Source organism: Oncorhynchus tshawytscha, linkage group LG12 (assembly GCF_018296145.1).
Source record: "Oncorhynchus tshawytscha isolate Ot180627B linkage group LG12, Otsh_v2.0, whole genome shotgun sequence".
NCBI classification, from domain to species: Eukaryota; Metazoa; Chordata; class Actinopteri; order Salmoniformes; family Salmonidae; genus Oncorhynchus; species Oncorhynchus tshawytscha.
In genome coordinates, this window is record NC_056440.1 from 17,202,997 (window position 1) to 17,228,643 (window position 25,647).

Below are 25,647 nucleotides of genomic sequence, written 5' to 3' on the forward strand. Positions count from 1 at the left end.
CTTTCGAAGACCTTAGACAGGCAGGGCAGGATGGATATAGGTCTGTAACAGTTTGGGTCCAGGGTGTCTCCCCCTTTGAAGAGGGGGATGACTGCGGCAGCTTTCCAATCCTTGGGGATCTCAGACGATATGAAAGAGAGGTTGAACAGGCTGGTAATAGGGGTTGCGACAATGGCGGCGGATAGTTTCAGAAATAGAGGGTCCAGATTGTCAAGCCCAGCTGATTAGTACGGGTCCAGGTTTTGCAGCTCTTTCAGAACATCTGCTATCTGGATTTGGGTAAAGGAGAACCTGGAGAGGCTTGGGCGAGTAGCTGCGGGGGGGGCGGAGCTGTTGGCTGAGGTTGGAGTAGCCAGGCGGAAGGCATGGCCAGCTGTTGAGAAATGCTTGTTGAAGTTTTCGATAATCATGGATTTATCGGCGGTGACCGTGTTACCTAGCCTCAGTGCAGTGGGCAGCTGGGAGGAGGTGCTCTTGTTCTCCATGGACTTCACAGTGTCCCAGAACTTTTTGGAGTTGGAGCTACAGGATGCAAACTTCTGCCTGAAGAAGCTGGCCTTAGCTTTCCTGACTGACTGCGTGTATTGGTTCCTGACTTCCCTGAACAGTTGCATATCGCGGGGACAATTCGATGCTATTGCAGTCCGCCACAGGATATTTTTGTGCTGGTCGAGGGCAGTCAGGTCTGGAGTGAACCAAGGGCTGTATCTGTTCTTAGTTCTGCATTTTTTGAACGGAGCATGCTTATCTAAAATGGTGAGGAAGTTACTTTTAAAGAATGACCAGGCATCCTCAACTGACGGGATGAGGTCAATGTCCTTCCAGGATACCCGGGCCAGGTCGATTAGAAAGGCCTGCTCACAGAAGTGTTTTAGGGAGTGTTTGACAGTGATGAGGGGTGGTCGTTTGACAGCGGCTCCGTAGCGGATACAGGCAATGAGGCAGTGATCGCTGAGATCCTGGTTGAAGACAGCAGAGGTGTATTTGGAGGGCCAGTTGGTCAGGATGACGTCTATGAGTGTGCCCTTGTTTACAGATTTACGGTTGTACCTGGTGGGTTCCTTGATGATTTGTGTGAGATTGAGGGCATCTAGCTTAGATTGTAGGACTGCCGAGGTGTTAAGCATATCCCAGTTTAGGTCACCTAACAGAACAAACTCTGAAGCTAGATGGGGGGCGATCAATTCACAAATGGTGTCCAGGGCACAGCTGGGAGCTGAGGGGGGTCGGTAGCAGGTGGCAACAGTGAGAGATTTATTTCTGGAGAGAGTAATTTTCAAAATTAGTAGTTCGAACTGTTTGGGTATGGACCTGGAAAGTATGACATTACTTTGCAGGCTCTCTCTGCAGTAAACTGCAACTCCTCCCCCTTTGGCAGTTCCATCTTGACGGAAAATGTTATAGTTGGGTATGGATATCTCAGAATTTTTGGTGGCCTTCCTGAGCCAGGATTCAGACACGGCAAGGACATCAGGGTTAGCAGAGTGTGCTAAAGCAGTGAGTAAAACAAACTTAGGGACGAGGCTTCTGATGTTGACATGCATGAAACCAATACTTTTTAGATCACAGAAGTCAACAAATGAGGGTGCCTGGGGACATGCAGGGCCTGGGTTTACCTCCACATCACCCGCGGAACAGAGGAGGAGTAGAATGAGGGTGCGGCTAAAGGCTATCAAAACTGGTCGCCTAGAGCGTTGGGGACAGAGAATAAAAGGAGCAGATTTCTGGACATGGTAGAATATATTCAGGGCATAATGTGCAGACAGGGGTATGGTGGGGTGCTGTAGCTGTAATTGCTGCAAAAGGTGGCTCTACAAAGTATTGACTTTGGGGGGTGAATAGGTATGCACCTTTTTTTGTCTTATTTCTTGTTTCACAATCAATAATACAAATTGCATCTTCAAAGTGGTAGGCTTGTGAAAATCAAATGATACAACCCCCCCAAAAAAATATATTTTAATTCCAGAAAGAAAATAGGAAAAAGGCAAAGGAAGGTGAATACTTTCACAAGCCACTGTACCAGTTGGCTCAAAGCAGCTACGGTTTGGTAGCTAAAATGCCAATGTATGTCAGTTGCTTAGCACTGGTATGACAGTGGTTGTATTCATATAAACTGTACAGACTGCTGATAGCACTTCTCATTTCTCACCTCCCTTGATCAGAATAGTAATAGCCCGTACACTTCCTGTGTATGTATAAAACCATGGGTCTTTGTACAGGATAGTATTACATTGTCTCCAGACCCACACAAGGCCAGGGCTATACAGTGTATGCAGAGACTTGGACAGATTAGGTGAGTGATTGTGTCAGGGTGGATGCCATGGGAGGAAATTGATTTGTGAGTGTTGTGAGAGTGTATATCTACAAAGTCTTCAGAATTACTTTCCCAAAGAACGTTCTGGTTTATTTGAAGTTACCTTTTAGTTAATTATATTATTTCTGATGTGTACCATGGTTGTGGACGTCTCTTACAGACATTTGCCTGCCAACTAAAGCTGAAAGGAAACCTTTTTAAGGTCTGTTAGAACCAGTCATTGAGTCACATGTATTCATGTATTTTGCGGTGAATTAAAGGTATGGGTAAAATATGGTTGCATCTGTATCCCAATGGTCTACAGAGGAATCATCTAGTCTCCTCACTGATTGGAAAGTACTGCACAGGCAAAATCAACATCACCTTCGTGGTTTCATCTGTCCTGTCCTTGGTTTTCAGATCAGTGCAATTAAAGGAGAGGAAGCCATTGAGATAAATGTAATACAGTATGCACTTCCATATTTATTTGGACAGTGAAGCTAAAATGTCTCATAGGAGGCGACAGTACAGAATGTTACCTTTTAATTGAGTGTATTTTCATGAATTCATACATATCTATTTTATCGTTGAGAAGTCAAAGGACTTTATGTTTCTGCACCCCCCATTTGAAGAAGTCATCATGAGTACTCTGACAAATTCACTCATAGTGTGTTAAAGTAGTCAAAAGTTGAGTATTTGGTCTGATATTCCTAGCATGCAATGACTACATCTAGCTTGTGACTACACACTTGTTGGAATCATTTGCTGTTTGTTTTGGTTGTGTTTCAGATGATTTTGTGCCCAAAAAGAATGGAATGGTGAATAATGTATTGTCTAATTTTGGAGTCACTTCTATTGTAAATAAGAATAGATGTTTCTGAACAATTCTAAATTAATGTGGATGCTACCATGATTATGGATAATCATGAATGAATGGTAAATAATGATGAGTGAGAAAGGTACAGAGGCACAAAGATCATACCCCTGAAAAGATGCTAACCTCCCCAGTTATTGGTAATGGTGAGAGGTTAGCTTTTTTGGGAGGTACGATCTTTATTCATGATTTTTGAGGGTGTGACCATCATTATTTATGATGAATTCATGATTGTCCGTAATCATGGTATCATCCACATTCATGTAGAATTGTTCAGAAACATTTATTCTTATTTACAATCAAAGTTACGCCCAAATGACACAATGTATGTAATTATCTCACCATATTTCTACCCAGGAGGAAAGATCAGACGTCAGGGCTCTTATGGCTCGCTTCAACACAGGAGGAGGCAGCCCCATGGAGGGAGGGGTTCACCCTAAACTGGCATCCCACTCCAGCCTCTCCACTAGTTCCCCTCTCTTAGCCAAGCTAGCTGCCCTGGAGAAGAGCCGATCAGGAGGAGCCCTGACCACCACTAACTCTCCTGCAACTAAGCCTGTGTTTCAGAAGAAATTTGAGACCACAGCCAGAGAAGATGTAGGAACCTTGTTCCCCAAACCCCAGTCCTTCAAACCCAGGCCTGTGGAGACCATCAGGGACACAGAGTCTTCAGGGCCTGAGTCCTCTTTCACTAAACCTCCTCTGAAAAGACCTGTCAACACAGCCTTTCTGGATAACAAGGTCAAACTGGCTCCGGCCTCAGGCTCAGCCAAACCTCCGTGGGTAAAGGACAGTAAGTCAGAAAACACCCCTACACTCCCTAAACTGCCCTTAGCACTCAAACCAAAGATCTCCATCTCATCACTGCAGTCCAACCTTGACCAAGAGACCCCGACGGAACATCCAACACCATCCACCCCCAAATTGCGCCCGATCTCCATGTCCAAATTCCTTCCACCCCACACCCAGCAGAACTCCCTCTCTAGACAGGAAAGTGAAGCAAGACTCCCAACTTTGAACTCTAGCAAATGTATGCCTCCCCAACCTCCTCTCACTCTGAAACCCAACTTCCTGACAGCGCAAACTGGAGCGAGGGATGAACTGGTCCCTCATGAAGAGAATGATGATCCCTCTGCCCCTAAGAAGAAACCCCTGCCTAATGTATTTTCTCTGGGGGACCCTCCTCTGAAACCCAACAGGCCTCCCCATGTTACCTTACAGATGTTTAGGACTGAAGGTGAGATCTCTTCTCCTTTCCTCTATGTACACCCAAAATACATTAAAACCTCATTATTGGGTCTAGTTGACATGTCACAAGACCCAGTCCTCTTCCTTAAATATGTCATCATGTCTCATAAAGAGAATGACAGACCCAGAGGTAGAAGCTGAGGCACAGATCTAGAATCAGCTTACCCTCCTCAAATTCTAACCTTAACCATAAGGAGAAAAAATGCACAAGAAGCATGGTTCTATTGCTTTGTTGTTGTGTGACAGGTCCTGAGTTGAGCGCAGCGGGGCCTCCTCCTCCTCCTCCTCTTGCTCCCCACACCAGCAGTTTCCCTGCACCTCTGACACCCTGCCTCCTCTCTAACTCCCCTGCAGCTATGTAAGTACAATACTTTGCTTATGAAAATCATCGATTCAAGAAGAAACTCCTTAGCATACAAATGTTAACCACCGTAGGCTAACTCACTAGCATACCACACACCCCTATAGCCCCCCCCATTTGGTCCTCAGTCTTGGTCAGTTGGCTATTTGCGATGTGTAATCCAGTCATCATGTGCTGTTTGCATGAACATTTCTAAAGGCTTTCACAAAAAACCTTCCCAATTAAATGTTGACTGCAATGTAGGCCTACCTGACAGAATGATATAATACTGATTTGTATCTATGGGGAAGGCATTTGTTTTGCTCAATTGAATTAAAGGGCAACTATATCCTCCCCCCTAAAAATTCTCGATTTTTCCCAGACATTAACAGTGGTCTCCTGGTGTGGTTTAAGCATTGTTGTTGACTTACAACATCACATTTTTGGCGTTATTTTAAAAAAGTGTGATTTTGAGAGTGAAAACCTGAAAAATCCAATAGGAAAACATATGATTTTTCCCAAGGGCGCCTTTGCTTCACACAGGACCCACTTTTCCAGGCACAACTACACCACTGCATAGGCTTGATGGAAAGACAGCAGTCCATTCACTGAGACATAATAAGCCAGTAGGTCCCAATCATAAGAATACAAAAACACAACCATTGGGTAAGCATTTCCCAATCGAAATGTACAACTATTACTTCCCATTGCAAAAAAAAATCACGTTTAGCACACAAAGTAACCCCTGATCTAAAGTTTAAATGCAACAATGTGTTAAACACATATGTTATTTTCAAAGAGATGGTTATCAACAGTATGTGAGCTGCAATAAAAAAACACAGTTCCACCAGATGAGGATCATTTGAAAATTAACTACTTGTTGAAAGTTATTCTTGGGGAGAAGCTAAAAAATGAGCAACAACATCCACTTCGATAACACCCACTGCAGCCGCTACAAACTAGCTTATAGCTTAAGCTAGCTAGTTAAACTGTGGGAAAACCTTTGACCTGTTGGGTCAGTTACAAGTCAATGTGATTGGTTGATTCCACTGTCACTCTAAAATGTTGCCCTAATATAGTTGAATGGCAGATGCATTCTATCAAGTTTCGGATGGCTTAGCCAGAGGCTAACTTAGCTAGCTAGAAAAATATTGATTGGATATTTTTTTCTTTTCAGTTTTAACCTTTTCCTTTCTAACAAAAATTAAAGAGACTAAATCAGAACATCATTTAAAATAATAATATAATTATTATTATTTGTGTTATGCTATAAATCCTTAGCCTTTCTAAGCATAGAAGGTCCTCATTGTTCCCTGCTGTGTTTGTGGTAGTAAACATTTGCAGAGCGTCTCTATTTGCCCTCTGCATGCATTTATTTTTACCATTCTGAATGTATAAAGAATCCATATGTTCTTCTGAAATATTATTACAGAAATACTGGAAATGTTGAACTCTTATTATAGTGACGATTTAACAATATTACAGTCATGGTCTTGAATGGGTCTCAAATTTATCTGGTTTCGGTCTTGACTCGATCTCAGACCTCTTGTCCCCCTCCCAGTCTTCACTCAGTCTCGCTCCCCCTCCGGTCTTGGTCTTGACTTGGACTCGATTCGCTCCGGTGTTGGTCTTGAATCGGTCTTGCTTGAGGTGGTCTCAAACACAACACTGGTTATTCTTAAATTCAGTTTTTTTGTGGCCCCCACCCTCATCAAAGTAGCCCATCCCTGTTCTAAAGTCTTTGGTGTTGTGATAATAACATGAATGACCGTGTGTGTGTGTGTGTGTGTGTGTGTGTGTGTGTGTGTGTGTGTGTGTGTGTCTTTCTAACCATGAATGATGATCAGAATCCAGCCCAACCAGGAGGATAGCTATGACGACATTGGGGTCATGAATCTCCCTTCACCCCTTCCCCCTGGAGGTGCCACTTCCATTCTTATACAACCTCACCTATACGAGCGCTACGTAGCATTGTGAATAATATGTGTAGCTAGGCCCTAAATCATTTGGTGGAACAAAGATGATTGTTTCAAATTAAGAAATAAAAATGTGTTTAATACTCAATGTTGTGGATACAAGCTAAGACATAAAAAATTATGTCAATAATCAATATAGAACTGAAAATGACTTATATGTTTGTTTGGTTTTCATTACAGGACATCCCAACCTAAAAATTGAGGTATAATATCTGATTTGCCTGATGACGGTAATATGGAGCCTTCGAAACTGTACAACTAGTTACTGCACTGTACATAGCATGCATTTAGACAGGGCACATGATTGGTGTTAAAGTAAGTGTGACACATATAGTTGTAGAAATAACATGCTGGGAGAAAAGAGGAAGTGGTTAAGAGTGATATCTAGACCCTTGCAGTATGTAGCTTCAGTAAGCCACTTCTGACTGAAAATGTGTTTGAATGTCATTTACATATTTAGATACAGTATGTTTACAGTCCAAATCTCTACAACAAGTTTAATCCGTCTTTGATAACAATAATTTCTGTTAGTTTGCAGCTTCACTTTAATGCTTGATTGTAATATTGTATGTCCCATCCTCTAACAGGCAGAGTTGAGTGATGAAGAGATGTATGAAGACTTAGAGGAGAGATGGTGAGAGGAATCTTTATCACAGAAAAATAATGAATAGAATGTAAAACGATGTTATATATATAATAGTGACACCTCTGTAGTATTATCATCTAAACTCAGCAATAAAAGAAACGCCCTCTCACTGTCAACTGCGTTTATTTTCAGCAAACTTAACATGTGTAAATATGTGTATGAACATAACAAGATTCAACAACTGAGACATAAACTGAACAAGTTCCACAGACATGTGACTAACAGAAATTGAATAATGTTTCCCTGAACAAAAGGGGGGTCAAAATCAAAAGTAGCAGTCAGTATCTGGTGTGGCCACCAGCTGCATTAAGTACTACAGTGCATCTCCTCCTCATGGACTGCATCAGATTTGCCTGTTTTTGCTGTGAGATGTTACCCCAGTCTTCCACCAAGGCACCTGCAAGTTCCCGGACAATTTTCGATCTTTGGATTTTTACGAATTATCTTTGAAAGACAGGGTCCTGAAAAAGGGACGTTTCTTTTTTTGCTGAGTTTATATGTTTGATTCTCAACCCCAGTATAATTATTTATCCAACAATTACTCTCTTTCTCTCTCACGACAGGATTGAGGCTAAAGGATCGAAAGAAACCAACGAAGTGAAAGGGCAAGAGAAGAAGAGCGACAAAGAGGAGAAGAAACAACTAGAGCAGGAGAAGAAAATGCAGAAAGCCAGAGAGAAGAAGGAGCAAGAGGCAAAGAAAAAGTACAAGGTAAGCAGGATATGCATATATCTGGAGTTATATCTATTACAGCCATGTGTAGTGGAGTAACACCTATCCCTGTTTGTAGCTCTCAGGGCCGATTCAGGTGATTCACAAAGCCAAGGCTCAGGTGGAATGTAAAGGAGGAAAGATTGACCTGCCACTAACACAGGGAGAGACTATAGATATCATACGCATCACTGACAACCCAGAGGGACGTTGGCTGGCCAGGAACAATGAGGGAAACTGTGGGTGTATACACATACAGTAAATACACGCATACATACACACACACACACACACACCACCCTCTCTCTTCCTGTTCTCACTGCCTCCTCCTCCTTGCTGTGTTGTAGATGGCTATGTAAGGACTGAGGCAGTGGGCATTGACTATGACCTTATAAAGGAGCAGAAGAAAGGACCCCTACCTAACCAGTCTGAGGAAAAGCCTGAGGTTTACGATGATGTAGGCATCCTGGACAATGCCTGCAGGTAAAATAAAAAAGAAACTAAATGTTAAATGTTAGAGCTTTGAAATGTTGTTTACTTTGTTGTCTTTGTGATGTGTCATCGTGACCCATTGGTGTCTATGCTTCAATAGTCTAGATTTTTGTTTTTCAGTGGGGTCAAGGTCCAACAAGGTAAGTCTCACATTGATATTATCTATAATTCATCAGAACTTATAACAGACCAGTAAAATAGCAAATAACAAAAAACAACTAGACTGCAGCATATGCAGTGTTCAAAGCATGGATTGTTACTCAGCCAGTCGCATAGCAATAACAAGCCTTTTGCCATGTCATTGTTTTCTTCTTATGACAGCTGAAGATGGTGATATCTATGATGATGTGGATGGATCCAATCAAAACAGGTATATGCAATCGATCGTTGCTTAGTATTTGACTGGCAACATCTAGTGGTCAGAAGTATTATTGCAAAAGTGATGCTGGAACAGAGCTACATTGACACATAGTTAGATCGTTTTTTTATCCCTTCTTTGCTTTACCTTTATGAATGACACCTGAAACCTTTTGCATGTATACTGTCAATACAGTGAATACACCAGCTTGATCTTTTTGTTCAATAACTGTTTGATCTTCATTCTCAGATTTCCCCCTCCACTACCTAAAGAGGGAGGTAATGATATGGTCACTTGTTCACTGGGAAAGAGAACAACAGTCTTCCCAGTTATTTCCCAGTCAAATTATTTCCCTGTATTCTTTAAATAAAATCACCATTCTATTTATTGTACTGAATGGTGTGTACTGTGTAATCAAGTTAAAGAAGTGTGTTGCTTCATTTGTCTGTCTTTATGTCCATAGACGAGATTTATGATGACGTGGAGTCCCAGAGCTTCACTGCCCCTCCTCCTCCTCTCAACAGGTGAGAAGAGGGTCACAGTGCCAGAGTTGGGTCAGCTATACTCTTGAATAGTCCGTTCAGCTATACTCTTGAATAGTCAGTTCAGACACAAATGAGCTTGAAATCAATACCTAAGTTAAATTTTGTGTTCATTTAGTCTCATTTTGTGTTTCTCCATTTCAGTCTCCCTCAGCTGACACCTAAGGGAAAGCAAGAGGTGATGGACCCCAAGAAGAAAAAAAGGTTTGAGAAAGAGGAAAAGGAATTCAGGAAAAAATTCAAGGTAAAATGTCTAATTGTGACAGGAGAAAGCACAATGACATAATTTAGTTGAGCCGGTCACATTACTGTCTCCCGTCTCGTTTCAAACTATCCATATCTGAATAAAGTAGAAAACCTAAATACAATTAAAAAACATTTGAAAATCACAGTTATTCCCAGATAACATTCTAAAATATTGATAATCAATGAATGTATCTTTTTTATATGGTCAGATTTATATTGTACTTACTTACATGATTTGAGTAGTAGTAACTGTGTTGAAATCTTCTACTGTCAGTTTGAAGGGGAGATCCAGGTGTTATATGATGTTACCATAGATCCTGCCTTGGACAGTAAGAAATGGGGGAATAAAGACCTACAGTTGAAGCCAGGAGAGGTGATCGATGTCATTGTGAAGCCAACATACGGCAAACTGATTGGCAGGAATAGAGACGGGAAGTGTAAGTTGGCATCAGTTGTTATGGATGAATTATTCACAATCAAACATGAACAATTAATTGCAATCTGTATTCCTCTTTTCTAGTTGGTTATGTGTCCATGGTCAATGTTGCACAGTAAGTTCACAAGTTATTTCTGTTTGTTGAAATACGCATGCGCTCACTCAAAATATTCACACGTTCATGCACATGTGTGCACACAAACACATACACAAAACTAATATTTTTTACATATGATTTTACTTCAACAGGGATGGTGGAGATGTTTATGACGACATAGGAGAAAGTATGTTTTAAAACCATTCTAGAAATGATCTGGGTCATACTTTATTTGGATAGTCCAGATTTTCCATCTGTATATGATCTACAGATTATCATACTATCAACAATCTTGATAAGAAACTGCTTGCTAAGGTTACGGTTAGGTTAAAAATGAGGGTTGGGGTAATGGTTAAGTGTAGGGTTAGGATAAGGGTTAAGGTTAGGGTAAGGGTTAAACTTAGGGTTAGGATAAGGGTTAAGGTTAGGGTAAGGGTTAGGGTTAGAATAAGGGTTAGGGTTAAATTTAGGGTTAGGATAAGGGTTAGGGTTAAATTTAGGATTAGGATAAGGGTTAGGGTAAGGGTTAAAGCTAGGGTTAGAATAAGGGTTAGGATAAGGGTTAAGGTTAGGGTAAGGGTTAAGGCTAGGGTTAGGATAAGGGTTAAGGTTAGGGTAAGGGTTATGGTTAAATTTAGGATTAGGATAAGGGTTAAGGTTAGGGTTAGAATAAGGGTTAGGGTTAAATGTAGGATTAGGATAAGGGTTAAGGTTAGGGTAAGCATTAAGGTTAGGGTTAGGGTTAGAATAAGGGTTAGGGTTAAATTTAGGGTTAAGATAAGGGTTAAGGGAAGGGTTAAGGCTAGGGTTAGAATAAGGGTTAGGGTTAAATTTAGGATTAGGATAAGGGTTAAGGTTAGGGTTAGAATAAGGGTTAGGGTTCAATTTAGGATTAGGATAAGGGTTAAGGTAAGGGTTAAGACTAGGGGTAGAATAAGGGTTAGGGTTAAATTTAGGATAAGGGTTAAGGTTAGGGTAAGGGTTAAGGTTAGGGTTAGAATAAGGGTTAGGGTTAGGATAAAGGTTAGAGCTAGGGTTAGTAGATAGTTAGTTTAAATGTTACTGATAATCTGTAGATGGTCCACCTGCAGATCCTCTACAGACTATCCAAATAAAGTTTTACTATTATTTGTGACTAACTTTACAACGCTTTGTTTAAACAATGACATTGCCAGCTGTACGGACTGCTTTGAAGATATTAGTTTGCAGACAAGACAGGCCTACTTACAGAAGTAGGCTGATGAAATAATATACAGTTGAAGTCGGAAGTTTACATACACTTAGGTTGGAGTCATTAAAACTTGTTTTTCAACCACTCCACAAATGTCTTGTTAACAAACTATAGTTTTTGGCAAGTTTGTTAGGACATCTACTTTGTGCATGACACAAATAATTTTTCCAACAATTGTTTACAGACAGATTATTTAACAAATAATTCACTGTATCACAATTCCAGTGGGTCAGAAGTTTACGTATACTAAGTTGACTGTGCCTTTAAACAGCTTGGAAACTTCCAGAAAATTGTGACATGGCTTTAAAAGCTTCTGATAGGCGAATTGACATAATTTGAGTCAATTGTAAGTGTACCTGTGGATGTATTTCAAGGCCAACCTTCAAACTCAGTGCCTCTTTGAGACCTCAGAAAAAGAATTGTAGACCTCCACAAGTCTGGTTCATCATTGGGGGCAATTTCCAAATGCCTGAAGGTACCATGTTCATCTGTACAAACAATAGTACGCAAGTATAAACACCACGGGACCACGCAGCCGTCATACCACTCAGGAAGGAGAAGCGTTCTGTCTCCTAGAGATGAATGTACTTTGGTGCGAAAAGTGCAAATCAATCCCAGAACAACGGCAAAGGATCTTGTGAAGATGCTGGAGGAAACAGGTACATAAGTATCTATGTCCACAGTAAAACGAGTCCTGTATCGACTTAACCTGAAAGTCCGCTCAGCAAGGGAGAAGCCACTGCTCCAAAACCACCATAAAAAAGCCAGACTACGGTTTGCAACTGCACATGGGGACAAAGATTGTACTTTTTGTAGAAATGTCCTCTGGTCTGATGAAACAAAAATAGAACTGTTTGGCCATAATGACCATTGTTATGTTTGGAGGAAAAAGGGGGAGGCTTGCAAGCCGAAGAACACCATCCCAACCGTGAAGCATGGGGGTGGCAGCATCAAGTTGTGGGGCTGCTTTGCTGCAGGAGGGACTGGTGCACTTCACAAAATAGATGGCATAATGAGGAAGGGAAATTAGGTGGATATATTGAAGCAACATCTCAAGACATCAATCAGGAAGTTAAAGCTTGGTCGCAAATGGGTCTCCCAAATGGACAATGACCCCAAACATACTTCCAAAGTTGTGGCAAAATGGCTTAAGGACAACAAAGTCAAGATATTGGAGTGCCATCACAAAGCCCTGACCGCAATCCTATAGAAAGTTTGTGGGCAGAACTGAAAGTGTGTGCGAGCAAGGAGGCCTACAAACCTGACTCAGTTACACCAGCTCTGTCTGGAGGAATGGGCCAAAATTCACCCAACTTATTGTGGGAAGCTTGTGGAAGGCTACCCAAAATGTTTGACCCAAGTTAAACAATTTAAAGGCAATGCTACCAAATACTAATTGAGTGTATGTAAACTTCTGACCCACTGGGAATGTGATGAAAGAAATAAAAGCTGAAATAAATCATTCTCTCTCCTATTATTCTGACATTTCACATTCTTAAAATAATGTGGTGACTGACTGACCTAAAACAGGGAATTTTTACTAGGATTCAATGTCAAGAATTGTGAAAAACTGAGTTTAAATGTATTTGGTTAAGGTGTATGTAAACTTCTGACTTCAACTGTAGGCCTACATACATTTATTTTTAGTTGTATTTGTTTGGAATGCAATGCATTTTTCAAACATGGTTCTACTTGTTTATTTTCTTACAGACTGCATTTATGACAATGACTGAGACTTCTGTGTCAGAATGTACTGAGACAACCAGCACTGAATCTGCAATGTACACCGCAACTGGTCTTCTTTATTTTATCTGGTGAAAAAACACATTACTTCAACTGTTTAATTGATTGTCTTGAAATAACTATAGATAAATGTGCCTTGACTATACTATGGTTGTTTTGTTTATTTAACCTGGATTGCAATGTGAATGAATGGATATCTCTTTGAATGTGAAACATTCACTATCTATTTTAGTTGGTATTTCAATTCAAATAAGCTCTCAGACCATTCACCAGACCTAGTAGTGTAAAGTACTGAAGTAAAAATACGTTAAAGTACTATTTAAGTAGTTTTTGGCGATATCTGGACTTTGCTCTTTACATTTTTGACATATTTTACTCCACTAAATTCCGAAAGAAAATAATGTACTTTGTACTCAATACATTTTCCCTGACACCCAAAAGTACATTTCAAAAGCTTAGTAGGACAGGAAAATGGTCCAATTCACGCACTTATATATAGAACATCCCTGGTCATCCCTACTGCCTCTGATCTGGCGGACTCAGGACTCACTAAACATAAATGGTTCTTTGTAAATTATTATCTTTGTAAATTATGAGTGTTGGAGTGTGTCCCTGGCTATCCATAAAAAAATACAATTGGGCCGTCTTGTTTGATAAATGTAAGGAATATGAAATGATTTATAATTTTACTTTTGATACTTCAGTATATTTTAGCAATCACATTTACTTGGATCTTAAGTATATTTAAAACCAAATACTTTTAAACTTTTACTCAAGTGGTATTTTACTGGGTGACTTTTACTTTAGTCACTTTCTATTAAGGTATCTTTACTTTTAATCAAGTAGGACAATTGGGTGCTTTTTCCACCACTGACCAGACCGGAGGCACAAGAGATATGCGGCACTAAAGTAGTGTCGGCGCGATAAACCCAATCCCCTATTCTCTCACGAGAATTCACCAAGTTTCCGCTGTTGTGTATATTTCTGGAAACATGTCGGCACGCATCCGTGGCCGCTCTATCCGAAGTCTTCGGATGCGAGGTAAGCCTGAAATATCACCCCGACATAAGCTTTATGAACTTGAAATTCTATGCCACTATTTGCTTTTCTTTCTGATGACCCAGGTGGGTAGCCTTACAATGTCCCCGTTGTCTTGGACAGGTCGGAATGACAGCGGCGAAGAGAACGTACCGCTCGATCTGACAAGAGGTAACGTTAAGTCGTTTTAACGTTAGGGGTTCATACGGAGTGAACGCTATTATTGTAATAATGGATATTGTTTGCAGCAACTTATGGTGATGATGAGGCTGGGAAATCTATTAAAATGCATTCTACTGATTATTGGTTGCTGAATTCTTTGATAACCAGCTTTCCGAGTCGCAAGCGCCAAAGAGGCGCAGCTAACCTAACATTATCTGCCATCCGAGTCGAGATGACGCTCCTCTATCGAGTGTTGTTTTGATTAGTGAAAAACTGACTTTAAATGTATTTGGCTATAATCTAGCTATAAATGTAGTTGTTATGGCCAGGATGAGCAAGGTAGTTACGCATTTAGCTATCTAACGTTGCCTGGCTAATGATTTGGGCATGTAGTTATTTTTTTTATTTTACCAGGCAAGTCAGTTAAGAACAAATTCTTATTTTCAATGACGGCCTAGGAACAGTGGGTTAACTGTCTGTTCAGGGGCAGAACGACAGATTTGTACCTGGTCAGCTCGGGGGGTTGAACTAGGCTACCCTGCCCAATTTGCCATTTTGACAACTCAAGAGGTTATGGTTGGATATAGCTGACCATTTACTAGCATCCATACCCTCATATTGTCCCTGATGCCACCTCCTCTCCCACTCTGAAGGGACCAGACTGTGTCTGTGTAACATAACTTTAGTCCGTCCCCTCTCCCATACCCGGGCTCGAACCAGGGACCCTCTGCACCCACGAAACCTCGTTACCCATCGCTCCACAAAAGCTGCGGCCTCTGCTTCAAGGTCTCAGAGTAAGTGACTCACCGATTGAAACGCTATTAGCGCGCACCACCGCTAACTAGCTAGCCGTTTCACATCGTGAAGACTGACACATCAGGGACGATATATTGAAGATGTTAGAATAACTGTCCACATTTTAGTTTTCATCAGCCAACAAGATGAGTAGGCCTAACAAACAGCAAAACCACTAGCCTATGTCAACCTACTATCATAGTCCCTCATAGACAACTTCTCCTTCTGTGTGTGAGAGAAATATTCCAAACATAGTCTGGGACAGTTGTGGGATGTGAAAGATCCCAAATTAATACAACTCACATTATTTAAAAGCAATGAAGCTGACGCATCAGATCAGAACATTTAGCTTAAAATGTTGATAAAATATTAGGCAATTCACATAAGTGCAGCAAACCGCACATCGCAGTAGGCTATAAACACTAATTTTGCAAAATGAAATCAATTAGCGGAAAAAAACAGTTCTCAAAAGTGATCGGAAATGTAGTCATGCATGTAATGCTTTATTATAAAGGTGCATTCCCCAAACTTAAAACACGCTCGCAGCCTATAAATGCCAGTTAGGCTCTACACCGGTTGTAAAGAAGACTAATTTGTTTATTTTTAAGAAGTTATTTGGCCACTTCAGTTGTGATACAAACCTTATCAAAACATGTGCGACTATGATTTGAAAAGTTGCTTAAAAAAAGGCATGCGCTGTTTCTTGACTTCACACCCTGGGCATCATTCACAAGTGATAATAAAGACATCATTCAAAAGTGATAATATTTTCAGTCTTAATTTTATTTTGTCTTTACATATTCTAAATAATAAATTTGTGAAATTAGTTTTGATTTAGAATGGACCATTATCATGCACCTGTCTCGGATCAGGGGCTGGGGAAAAAATATATGTCATCTATGCACTTAAATAGCGAATGGAGGACGCTTTTCCCGTGGTTCATTTTCATGCCAGCCAGGTAGGCTATACTCCTGTTGTAAAGCGAAGCAATGTGCTTAATATTTAGGAAAGTTGAAAAATAAATATACTATGCCTAGCCTATAGAAAGCTGATGGGATCCTACTCTTTTTAATAGAGGCCATCAATACTCTTTTTCATGCAATTGCATAGCCCATAGAAAGGTTACGCAACATGAGCTCATGGGTTCTCATGAAGTGTTGGATATGATTTTTGATTACATTTGCATTGATGTCAGAGTGATTAGAGGGACAATGGAGTGCTGAGCATCAGGCAGTTAGAATGGTTGGTAGGTTACTGATGACCATTTGGCATGAGAGCACAGTTTTGGAGAAGCCTAGTTACCGTGAGTAAACGGTCACGTGTAATTTAACTCTGGTCATGATTCGTTGACCGCCGGTGTGGTGGTATTATGGTCACCGTAACAGCCCTAATACAGAGAGAGAGACACACACACACACACACACACAGTCATGTGCCAGTATCTACACACAGGCATCGAGCACGAGGTTCACACCCAACACATCACACTTTGTCAGTCTACGGTGGCTTTCTTTCACCGTCTCCAGGATAGGTGAAAGCAATATGGTGCATTCGTAGTCATTTCTGTGGGAAGATACCTCTTGGGGAATTGGCTTTCACCTGTCCAGTTTTTTCCCATGAGTGCAGGCTGAGGAACGGAGAGGAGGTCGGTGTAGACCATTGAGAGACAGCCACTAGGCTGTGAGCCATGCCAGTCAAGATTCACCCTTGGGTTGTCTTTCTCTTTCCCAGGCAGATTACAGTGATCAGTTTCATCAGCTCTCTTAAGCCTCTCTCTCCAACACATCCTGTCTGTGCAAACTGATACTCCTCCCCCTTCCTTCATACGTGTAGCAGGGCCACTCCAGTAACAAATCAGTCCTAACAGGCAGCAGTCTAAGGCACAATGCATCTCCGTGCTTGAGGCGTAACTACAGCCCCGGGTTCGATCCCAGGCTGTGTCACAGGCGGCCGTAACCGGGAGACCCACGAGGCGGCATACAATTGGCCCAGCATCGTCAGGGTTAGGGGAGGGTTTGGCTGGTTGGGAATTCCTTGTCCCATTGCGCTCTGGTGACTCCTTGTGGGGGGCCGGGCGCCTATTTCGGTAGCCAGCTGGACAGTGTTTCCTCCGACACGTTGGTGCGGCTGGCTTCCAGGTTAAGCAAGCAGTGTGTCAAGAAGCAGTGCGGCTTGGCAGGGTCGTATTTTAGAGGACGCATGGCTCTCAACCTTCGCCTCTCCTGAGTCCATCAGAGTTGTAGCGATGGGACAAGACTAACTATCAATTGGTATCATGAAATTGGAGAGAAAAAGGGGTAACATTTACCAAAATAACTAGAACTATAAACAATAACTGATGGCCCGCTCTCCCAAGCGCAACAAATAATTCAGATGAAAGATTCAGCGGACTTGCGTTGATTTGTGGACGCATACAATGGCTGCATTAGATTTAGTTGGGGGAGAGAAATCAGTGAGGTCGGGCGGTGGCCATTTCCTCCTTTTAATGAGTTGAGATCTGTCGGACATTACTGCCACTACTGCTGCTGCTATTACTACTATTACCACTACTACTACCACTATTACCACTACTCCTACTATTACTGCCACTACTGCTGCTGCTACTACTACTATTACCACTACTACTACCACTACTCCTACTATTTCTGCTGCTGCTGCTACTACTACTATTACCACTACTACTACCACCACTCCTACTATTACTGCCACTGCTGCTGCTACTACTACTATTACCACTACTACTACCACTACTCCTACTATTTCTGCTGCTGTTACTACTACTATTACCACTACTACTACCACTATTACCACTACTCCTACTATTTCTGCTTCTACTACTACTATTACCACTACTCCTACTATTATTGCCACTACTGCTGCTACTATTACAACTACTACTACTATTACCACTACTCCTACTATTACTGCCACTACTGCTGCTACTACTACTATTACCACTACTATTACCACTACTACTACCACTATTACCACTACTCCTACTATTACTGCAACTACTGCTGCTGCTACTACTACTATTATCACTACTCCTACTATTACTGCCACTACTGCTGCTGATACAAGACACAGCGTTATATGACCTAAAATACATCATATGATACAAAACAGTTATATGACCTAAAATACATCGTATGATACAAAACACTGCGTTATATGACGTAAAATACATTGTATGATACAAAACACTGTGTTATATGACGTAAAATACATTGTATGATACAAAACACTGCGTTATATGACGTAAAATACATTGTATGATACAAAACACTGTGTTATATGACGTAAAATACATTGTATGATACAAAACACAGCATCACATGAGCAATGGACTAATGACACAAATACCAAAATATAGTTTTCCTTCAAGTACATCCTCAGCAGCTCTTGCTTTCCTAGTTTTTTATTCTACTTTTATATACTATGGGTATGTGTTCTTAGGCAGAAAAATCATTGCTGTGTGTGTGTGTGTGTCCTCAGACATGTACCTTACAAGTGTGACATGTTGGACCAATCAAACGATGCCTACCTGCACTCCAAACCCGGGAAGGACCGCAGCCCCTTCACCATCCTGGCCTCCACCCACTTCGTACGCAGCCGCTTCCTCAACTCCCTGACCCTCCCCAGCAAGAAGCTGCGCTCCACCAGGGACCCCAAGTGTAGCTGCACCCCCACCGAGCCCAAACTGGGGGGGCTGAGAAGGAACAGGACGGTCACAGAGCCCTCTATCTACTCCTCGTCGCAGGGAGATGTGTTTACATCTGTATTCAATGGGACAGGCTTACCCAAGAGTCCCACAGTCAGCCTGGAAACCTCCTTTGTGGTGACCAGCGGCTCGGTGGAGGGGTCAGAGGAGCAGCTGGTAGAGAGGAGGCTAGACCAGGCTGGTGGAGGGGGTACTGGGCTGGGGGGTCCTGGAGAGCCTCCCTCCAGGGATCAGAGTAGCCGGGAATGTCTAGCGGGAGGAGATGGTGGTTCCTCTTCCTCCGGAGGGGGGCTCAGTTTAAAAGCCGCAGTCAGAGCTTCAACACAGACACCACCACTAGCGGCATCAGCTCCATGAGCTCCAGCCCCTCCCGTGAGACCACTGGAAACCCTGAGCCCGAACCAGACTCCTAGGACTGAGTCAGCCTTTACACAGTGGTCTCGGCCAAGACCGTGAAAACGCTGTACTCCCTCAGCACAACCCAGGCCCAGACTAACCACCTGCCCCTTTCCAATTCTAACTCTTGTCTCCCTGTTCCCCGCTGGCTACTCACATACCCTCCCCCGTAGAGCCCAGAGTCTCAAGTCTCCCTCCATGGCGGCTATTAATAGCCTGGAGGACTGCAGTTCCATGTACACCAGCCCGCGGGATGCACTAGGCTATGCTACTCTGAAGAAGCTGCAGCAGCAGAGGATCCACCCGTCTCTGTCTCATAGCGAGGCGTTAGCGTCGCCTGCTAAAGACGTACTGTTCACTGACGCTATCACTATGAAGACTGGTAGTCTGGACTTGAGGCTGATGGTGCGCAGGTCAGTTCAGTCTCACACACACACACACACACACACACTAATGCACATAGGGTAACTGCTGTGCTGCACATAGGGTAACTCGTGCTGCACACACACACACACACTAATGCACATAGGGTAACTCGTGCTGCACACACACACACACACACACACTAATGCACATAGGGTAACTCGTGCTGCACACACACATGCATGTATGGGTAATGCAATATATGCGCACAAACACACACATTAACATAGACAGGTAATACACAGCTTCTCCTGTTGGGTTTTCAATGTCATCTTGGCTGCTAGCTGTCATCTTGGCTGCTAGCTGTCATCTTGGCTGCTAGCTGTCATCTTGGCTGCTAGCTGTCATCTTGGCTGCTAGCTGTCATCTTGACTGCTAGCTGTCATCTTGGCTGCTAGTTGTCATCTTGACTGCTAGCTGTCATCTTGACTGCTAGCTGTCAGCTCAGATGCTTTTCTCAATCGTACATGATTGTCTGTCTCTGTGTCTGGTCAAATCAATGTTCTCCTGCTCTGTTTAATCATTCTCCACTCTCCTTTTCATCTGTGTCTTTATTGTGGCCAGGTGTGTGTGCGTTTGTGAAGACATTGATCGTTCTAGCTCAGATTGGGCTCCTGAGGGGTTCTTCCCTACAGCCCAGTCTTGGTCGGTAGACAGAGAGAAGCAGACTGAGGTGGAGTACCTCAGGTTGTCTGCTAAGAGAGTGAGCTGTCCAGGCTCCAGCCTCGCTGATGCACACCGCAGGCCATCCAGAGTCTATGTCCCTCGGTGGGTGGACCTCTCCACCCACCCCACATTTAGATACCTGGATGTGATGGTGCTGTCAGCTTGTCTGAGAAAGGGTTAGCTGTAGTCCCTAGTAGCAACACTGGTGTGTGTGTGTGTGTTGTGCGTTGTATCGCCACCGGTTATTAGTCCTCTTTAGCAGCAACGGTGTGTGTCTGCTGGTTCAGAGCAGTAATAGCTGTGTGTGTGTGTTGGTCTCTCAGGTTGTCTGCTAAGAGGGCCAGCTGTCCAGCCACACCGCAGGATGTCCATCTCTATGCCTTGGTGGGTGGACCCCCTCGTAGATACATTTAACCCCTGTGCTTATAGAGCACCTCTCCAACCCATTTGTAGAGCAGTTTCTCTCCAGTGTTGCAGACCCCTTGACTTTTTCCACGTTCTGTTATGTTACAGCCTTTAAAAAATATATGACAACTTTTTTCCTCATCAATCTACACACAATACCCCATAATGACAGTGAGAAATGTTTTTTTTTTGTGCAAATTTATAAAAAATGAAAAACCAAATACCTTGTTTACATAAGTATTCAGACCCTTTGCTATGAGATTCTAAATTGATTTCAGGTGCATCCTGTTTCCATTGATCATCCTTGAGATGTTTCTACAACTTGATTGGACACCTGTCTATACAAGGTCCCACAGTTGACAGTGCATGTCAGAGCAAAAACCAAGCCATGAGATCGAAGGAATTGTCCATCGAGCTCTGAGACAGGATTGTGTCGAGGTACAGAATGTCTGCAGCATTGAAGGTCCCCAAGAACACAGTGGCCTCCATCATTCTTAAATGGAAGAAGTTTGGAACCAACAAGACTCTTCCTAGAGCTGGCCGCCCGGCCAAACTGAGTAATCGGGGAGAAGGGCCTTGGTCAGGGAGGTGACCAAGAACCCAATGTTCACTCTGACAGAGCTCAGAGTGACCAGAGTTCAGAGCTCAGAGTTCCTCTGTGGTGATGGGAGAACCTTCCAGAAGGACAACCATCGCTGCAGTACTCCACCAATCAAGCCTTTATGGTAGAGTAGTGAAGCCACACTGAAGCCACTCTTCAGTAAAAGGCACATGACAGCCCGCTTGGAGTTTGCCAAAAGGCACCTAAAGGAGACTCAGACCATGAGAAACAAGATTCTCTGGTCTGATGAAACCAAGATGGAACTCTTTGGCCTGAATGTCAGGCGTCACATCTGAAGGAAACCTGGCACCATCCCTACGGTGAAGCATGGTGGTGGCAGCAGCATGCTTTGGGAATGTTTTTCAGTGGCAGGGACTGGGAGACTAGTCAGGATTGAGGGAAAGATGAACGGTGCAAAGTACAGAGTTCCTTGATCCAGAGCGCACAGAACCTCAGACTGGGGCAAAGGTTCACCTTCCAACAGGATAACGACCCTAAGCAAACAGCCAAGACAACCCAGGAGTGACTTCGGGACAAGTCTCTGAATGTAAAGTCTCTGCTGCTGTAAAAAGGCTTTATAAATACATTTAATTGATTGAATGCCCAGCCATAACCCAGATTTGAACCTGATCTAAAATCTCTGGAGGCCTGAAAATAGCTGTGCAGCGACGCTCCCCATCCAATCTGACAGAGCTTGAGAGGATCTGCTGAGAAGAATGAGAGAAACTTCCCAAATATAGGTGTGCCAAGCTTGTAGCGTCATATCCAAGAAGACTCTAGGCTGTAATCGCTGCCAAAGGTTCTTCAACAAGGCACTGATTAAAGGGTCTGAATACTTATGTAAATGTAATATTTCCGTTTTTTATTTTGCAAAAAATCTAAACTGTTTTTACTTTGTGATTATGGGGTATTGTGTGTGTATTGGTGAGGGGGGAAAAAACTAATCAATTTTAGACTAAGGCTGTAACATAAAAAAATTTGAAAATTAAAGGGGTCTGAATACTTTCAGAAGGCACTGTATTATCGGCACCTACTGTAAGTGTCGTGGTTGTATCGTAATGTCCCTGGCAACACCCGGCCTTACTCTGTTTTATGGTGTCTGTCTTTACTCATTCTGCCTTCTCTCTCTCCCTTTCTCTCTAGGATAAAGGAGAAGTTTCCCTATGCGTTTGATGATATCTGTTTGTACTCTGAGGTGTCTCACTTCTGGCCCACTGTATGTTCCGCCTGCCATCTCGACGCTTCATACAGGAACTCTTTCAGGATGTACACTTCATACCACTAAGGTCCTCTACTCGCTCTCTCTATACTTATATCATCAAATTAATTGATTTAAGATATGTTAAACTATATTTGTATGTGTGGATTAATTTATCTTTATCCAAGGTTTTCAATTATGAAAAAAATATGCAATCAAAGGCATCAGGTAAAAGTAAATTAATCCACGAATACAAATATAATTTTACGTATATCTCAAATGGCCATGTTTTCATGAATTTGATATAAGCTTGAAGCCATTCTAAAACAGTACAGGACTTGAACCAGGAAGTAGGCGGGACTTTCATAGTGTATACGTCGATTAACGCTTTGAACACACCTACAGCGTCATTGAGCAAAATAGTACGCAGCATCATCTGGATATGCATGCAACAGAAGTTCAACATTTACGTTCTGCTACCATTTGTCAAGCTGTCTACGCATACAGTTTGATGCATAAGTTCGATAAATCCAATGTATGAACCACACAGAACGTACTGCAACTGCCTCTGCAACGCAATGCTGCAAGGCAAACACAGCGTTCCATTGGAAATGAATGTAATTCTGGTGTACCGAAATGCAATGACGCTGTCGGTGTGTTCGAAGCGTAAGGGTTGAGGAGCAACTGTCTCCCCTCTGCCACACTTGTGATTACATCAGAAATATGTATCTCATATGACCTCTGACCGACCTCATGCTGATGTCACATCCTGCCCCCTTAGATGTACGAGGAAGCAGAAGCGATCCTGTCGATGCCACCAAAGCCTGTCGGAGTGGATATAGACCGTCCCACGGAATCCTGATCATTGTCCCCATCCTCTTCCCCCTCTCCCTGTTTAGACGACCCCCCCTCCCTCCAACCTTCACATAGAGATAACAACAGCAATGGGGTGGGAGAATAGAGGGAGCGGCAGGTAGCCTGGTGGTTAGAGCATTGGACTATTAACCGAAAGGTTGCTAGTTTGAATCCCCGAGCTGACAAGGTAAAAATCTGTCTTTCTGCCCCTGAACAAGGCAGTTAACCCACTGTTCTTAGGCCGTCATTGAAAATAGGAATTTGTTCTTAACTGACTTGCCTAGTTAAATAAAGGTAAAACAAAAAAAAGGGATGAAGAGTATGGGGGACGGGGCTAAAACAGGATGGGATACCCAGAGTATGTTGCTGAAGTTTAGGATGGAGGGAGCACGGATGAGAGGAGTGGAGGATCATGGAAGTTAAAGAACAAGAAAGAGGAAAAGGGTTGTCTCCCTCCCATTGCTTGACAAAGAGATGGACTGTCTGAGAACAAATGAAACCTGACACACCTAGTACCGTTCCTGCCCATCTCCAACAGGGGGAGCAGTTTTCCCAAAATAGTATTTTCAGAAGCTCAATCCGACAACGCTCAACCCGGTGACACACAACCCTGAGCAACAGACTACTTATCACATCCCATTGACCTAAACACACATTGGATGAATCATGACGAAGTCTGTCTGTGTTTTCAGTGTACCTTTGCTCTGGTGCATGCTGATATGAAATGAAAAGGGGATGTTAAGTGAATCCCAGTCAGTGCTGGTCCCATCCTCTTCTCCCTCCATATGGAAACACTACAGAAGGTTCCAGGAGCCTCCCTCATAGTCATACCCTCCGTCTGTCCCCATGAGTTTATCAATTTCAACTCTGCTCAAAAGACTCATTCTAGTTCAAACAACTGTTTTTCTATTCATTTCTACAGACAATCAAACATCAGTAGTGTTTTTCAAAATGATTTAACCATCACTCTCTTCCCATCCGGACACATTAAACGTAACTTCTGTGCCTTGCTGTCTGTCAAGCCTTGTGTAATTCCTCTGACCCTGGTCTGGAAACACACTGCTTCTGACAATGCCAACAGCCGTTTTCTCTCACCTTTCCTTGGTTATTTTTACGTTAAACTGCCATGAAATATGCTGGTACGTGATGTGTAGTTTATTATTGTTTCATTGATTGTACATATTCAAAGAGAGAGAAGCTACAGTACCTAGTTGCCCTTCCCAAACCCTACCTCTGTGCTTTGTTCTCACTGCATGTGCAAACAGCATATTGAAATATTACATCATCATTGTCACTTTTCTTCTGGAAATTATTCATGTATTTCTTCCAAATGCTCTAATACTTTAATTGTCTTAAATCATGATAGGTTGTCATCACTGCTTTACAAACTGGGGAAAGTAACAGTCCCTAAGTTATTTTCACAATGCAACATTGCTGTCTATCATTGGCTGAGATGAGAGGGACAGGTAGATGTGATCATTTATGGATTGGCATAAGATTTTCATGGGAAAAGTTTGATTTTCTATTAGTTTGTTTTGCTATTATGCTGCTACACATGTGTACTCATATGGATGATTTATAGATTGGCTGAGTGATGTGAGATCTATTTATTATATATTTGTACAGTAGCAGAGAGAGATGAGAGAAGAAAATTTTTTTTTTTTCCTTGATACTGTATTAATAATTTCAAATGTTTTTGTTACCTGAATCGTTGTTTCCCTTGTGTAATGTGGGTCGTGTGTTTTGGGGTATTTCTATAGAAGCATACACTATCAAAGGGATGCATTGTTCATAAAAACTAAAATCATGAACAATCCAAATGGAGTGGTGGTCTGTTTTATTTGTTGTCTGTAACAGTCTTGGTTTGGACTGTCATTTAAGATGTGAGGAACAAGTTGTAAATGTTGAAAGATATTATACATTTGAATCAGCTTTTACATAAACATTTTTCTCAAACAATTATGTTCATATCGTGTGTATCCTCAGTATGAGTATGTGGGGTGCTGAAAGGACAGCGCCGCTAAACGACATGTATAGACATGGCAGTTGTCATGGTGAACTTATTGGTGCTGAAGGACAGCTCCAACATTCAGCCAATTCTAGAGATCTCACTGATACTCACTTATGATGGGTTATAAATATATCCTCAATGCA

General features: G+C 42.3%; 1 protein-coding gene across 4 annotated transcripts; it reads left to right on the plus strand.

The window, feature by feature from the left end:
* The first annotated feature begins 1,911 nt into the window (after positions 1–1,911).
* On the plus strand, positions 1,912–25,145 carry LOC112262632 (FYN-binding protein 1). 4 transcript variants are annotated; one of them, XM_042331406.1, is made up of 23 exons: positions 1,912–2,293; positions 3,525–4,404; positions 4,662–4,773; positions 6,603–6,676; positions 6,912–6,934; positions 7,319–7,365; positions 7,941–8,088; positions 8,168–8,327; positions 8,436–8,571; positions 8,701–8,720; positions 8,902–8,950; positions 9,188–9,216; positions 9,402–9,462; positions 9,625–9,724; positions 10,001–10,163; positions 10,247–10,277; positions 10,412–10,446; positions 13,201–14,274; positions 14,358–14,442; positions 18,724–19,758; positions 20,758–20,818; positions 22,584–22,726; positions 23,420–25,145. In XM_042331406.1, the coding sequence occupies exons 2-18, from the start codon at positions 3,552–3,554 to the stop codon at positions 13,221–13,223; spliced, it is 2,064 nt and encodes a 687-aa protein (XP_042187340.1). In that variant the 5' UTR covers positions 1,912–2,293; positions 3,525–3,551; the 3' UTR covers positions 13,224–14,274; positions 14,358–14,442; positions 18,724–19,758; positions 20,758–20,818; positions 22,584–22,726; positions 23,420–25,145. The 4 variants fall into 4 exon arrangements, with proteins under 4 accessions (XP_042187340.1, XP_042187338.1, XP_042187339.1 ...); XM_042331404.1 differs by having other exon boundaries at positions 14,395–14,442; XM_042331405.1 differs by lacking the exon at positions 20,758–20,818 and having other exon boundaries at positions 14,395–14,442.
* Positions 25,146–25,647: the final 502 nt, after the last annotated feature.

Coding starts and splice junctions, on each gene's coding strand:
- LOC112262632 (XM_042331406.1), top strand. CDS start 3,552: ATGGCTCGCTTCAACACAGGAGGAGGCAGCCCCATGGAGGGAGGGGTT. Junction 4,774..6,602: donor TCTAACTCCCCTGCAGCTAT/GTAAGTACAATA, acceptor AATGATGATCAG/AATCCAGCCCAACCAGGAGG. Junction 8,328..8,435: donor CAGGAACAATGAGGGAAACT/GTGGGTGTATAC, acceptor GCTGTGTTGTAG/ATGGCTATGTAAGGACTGAG.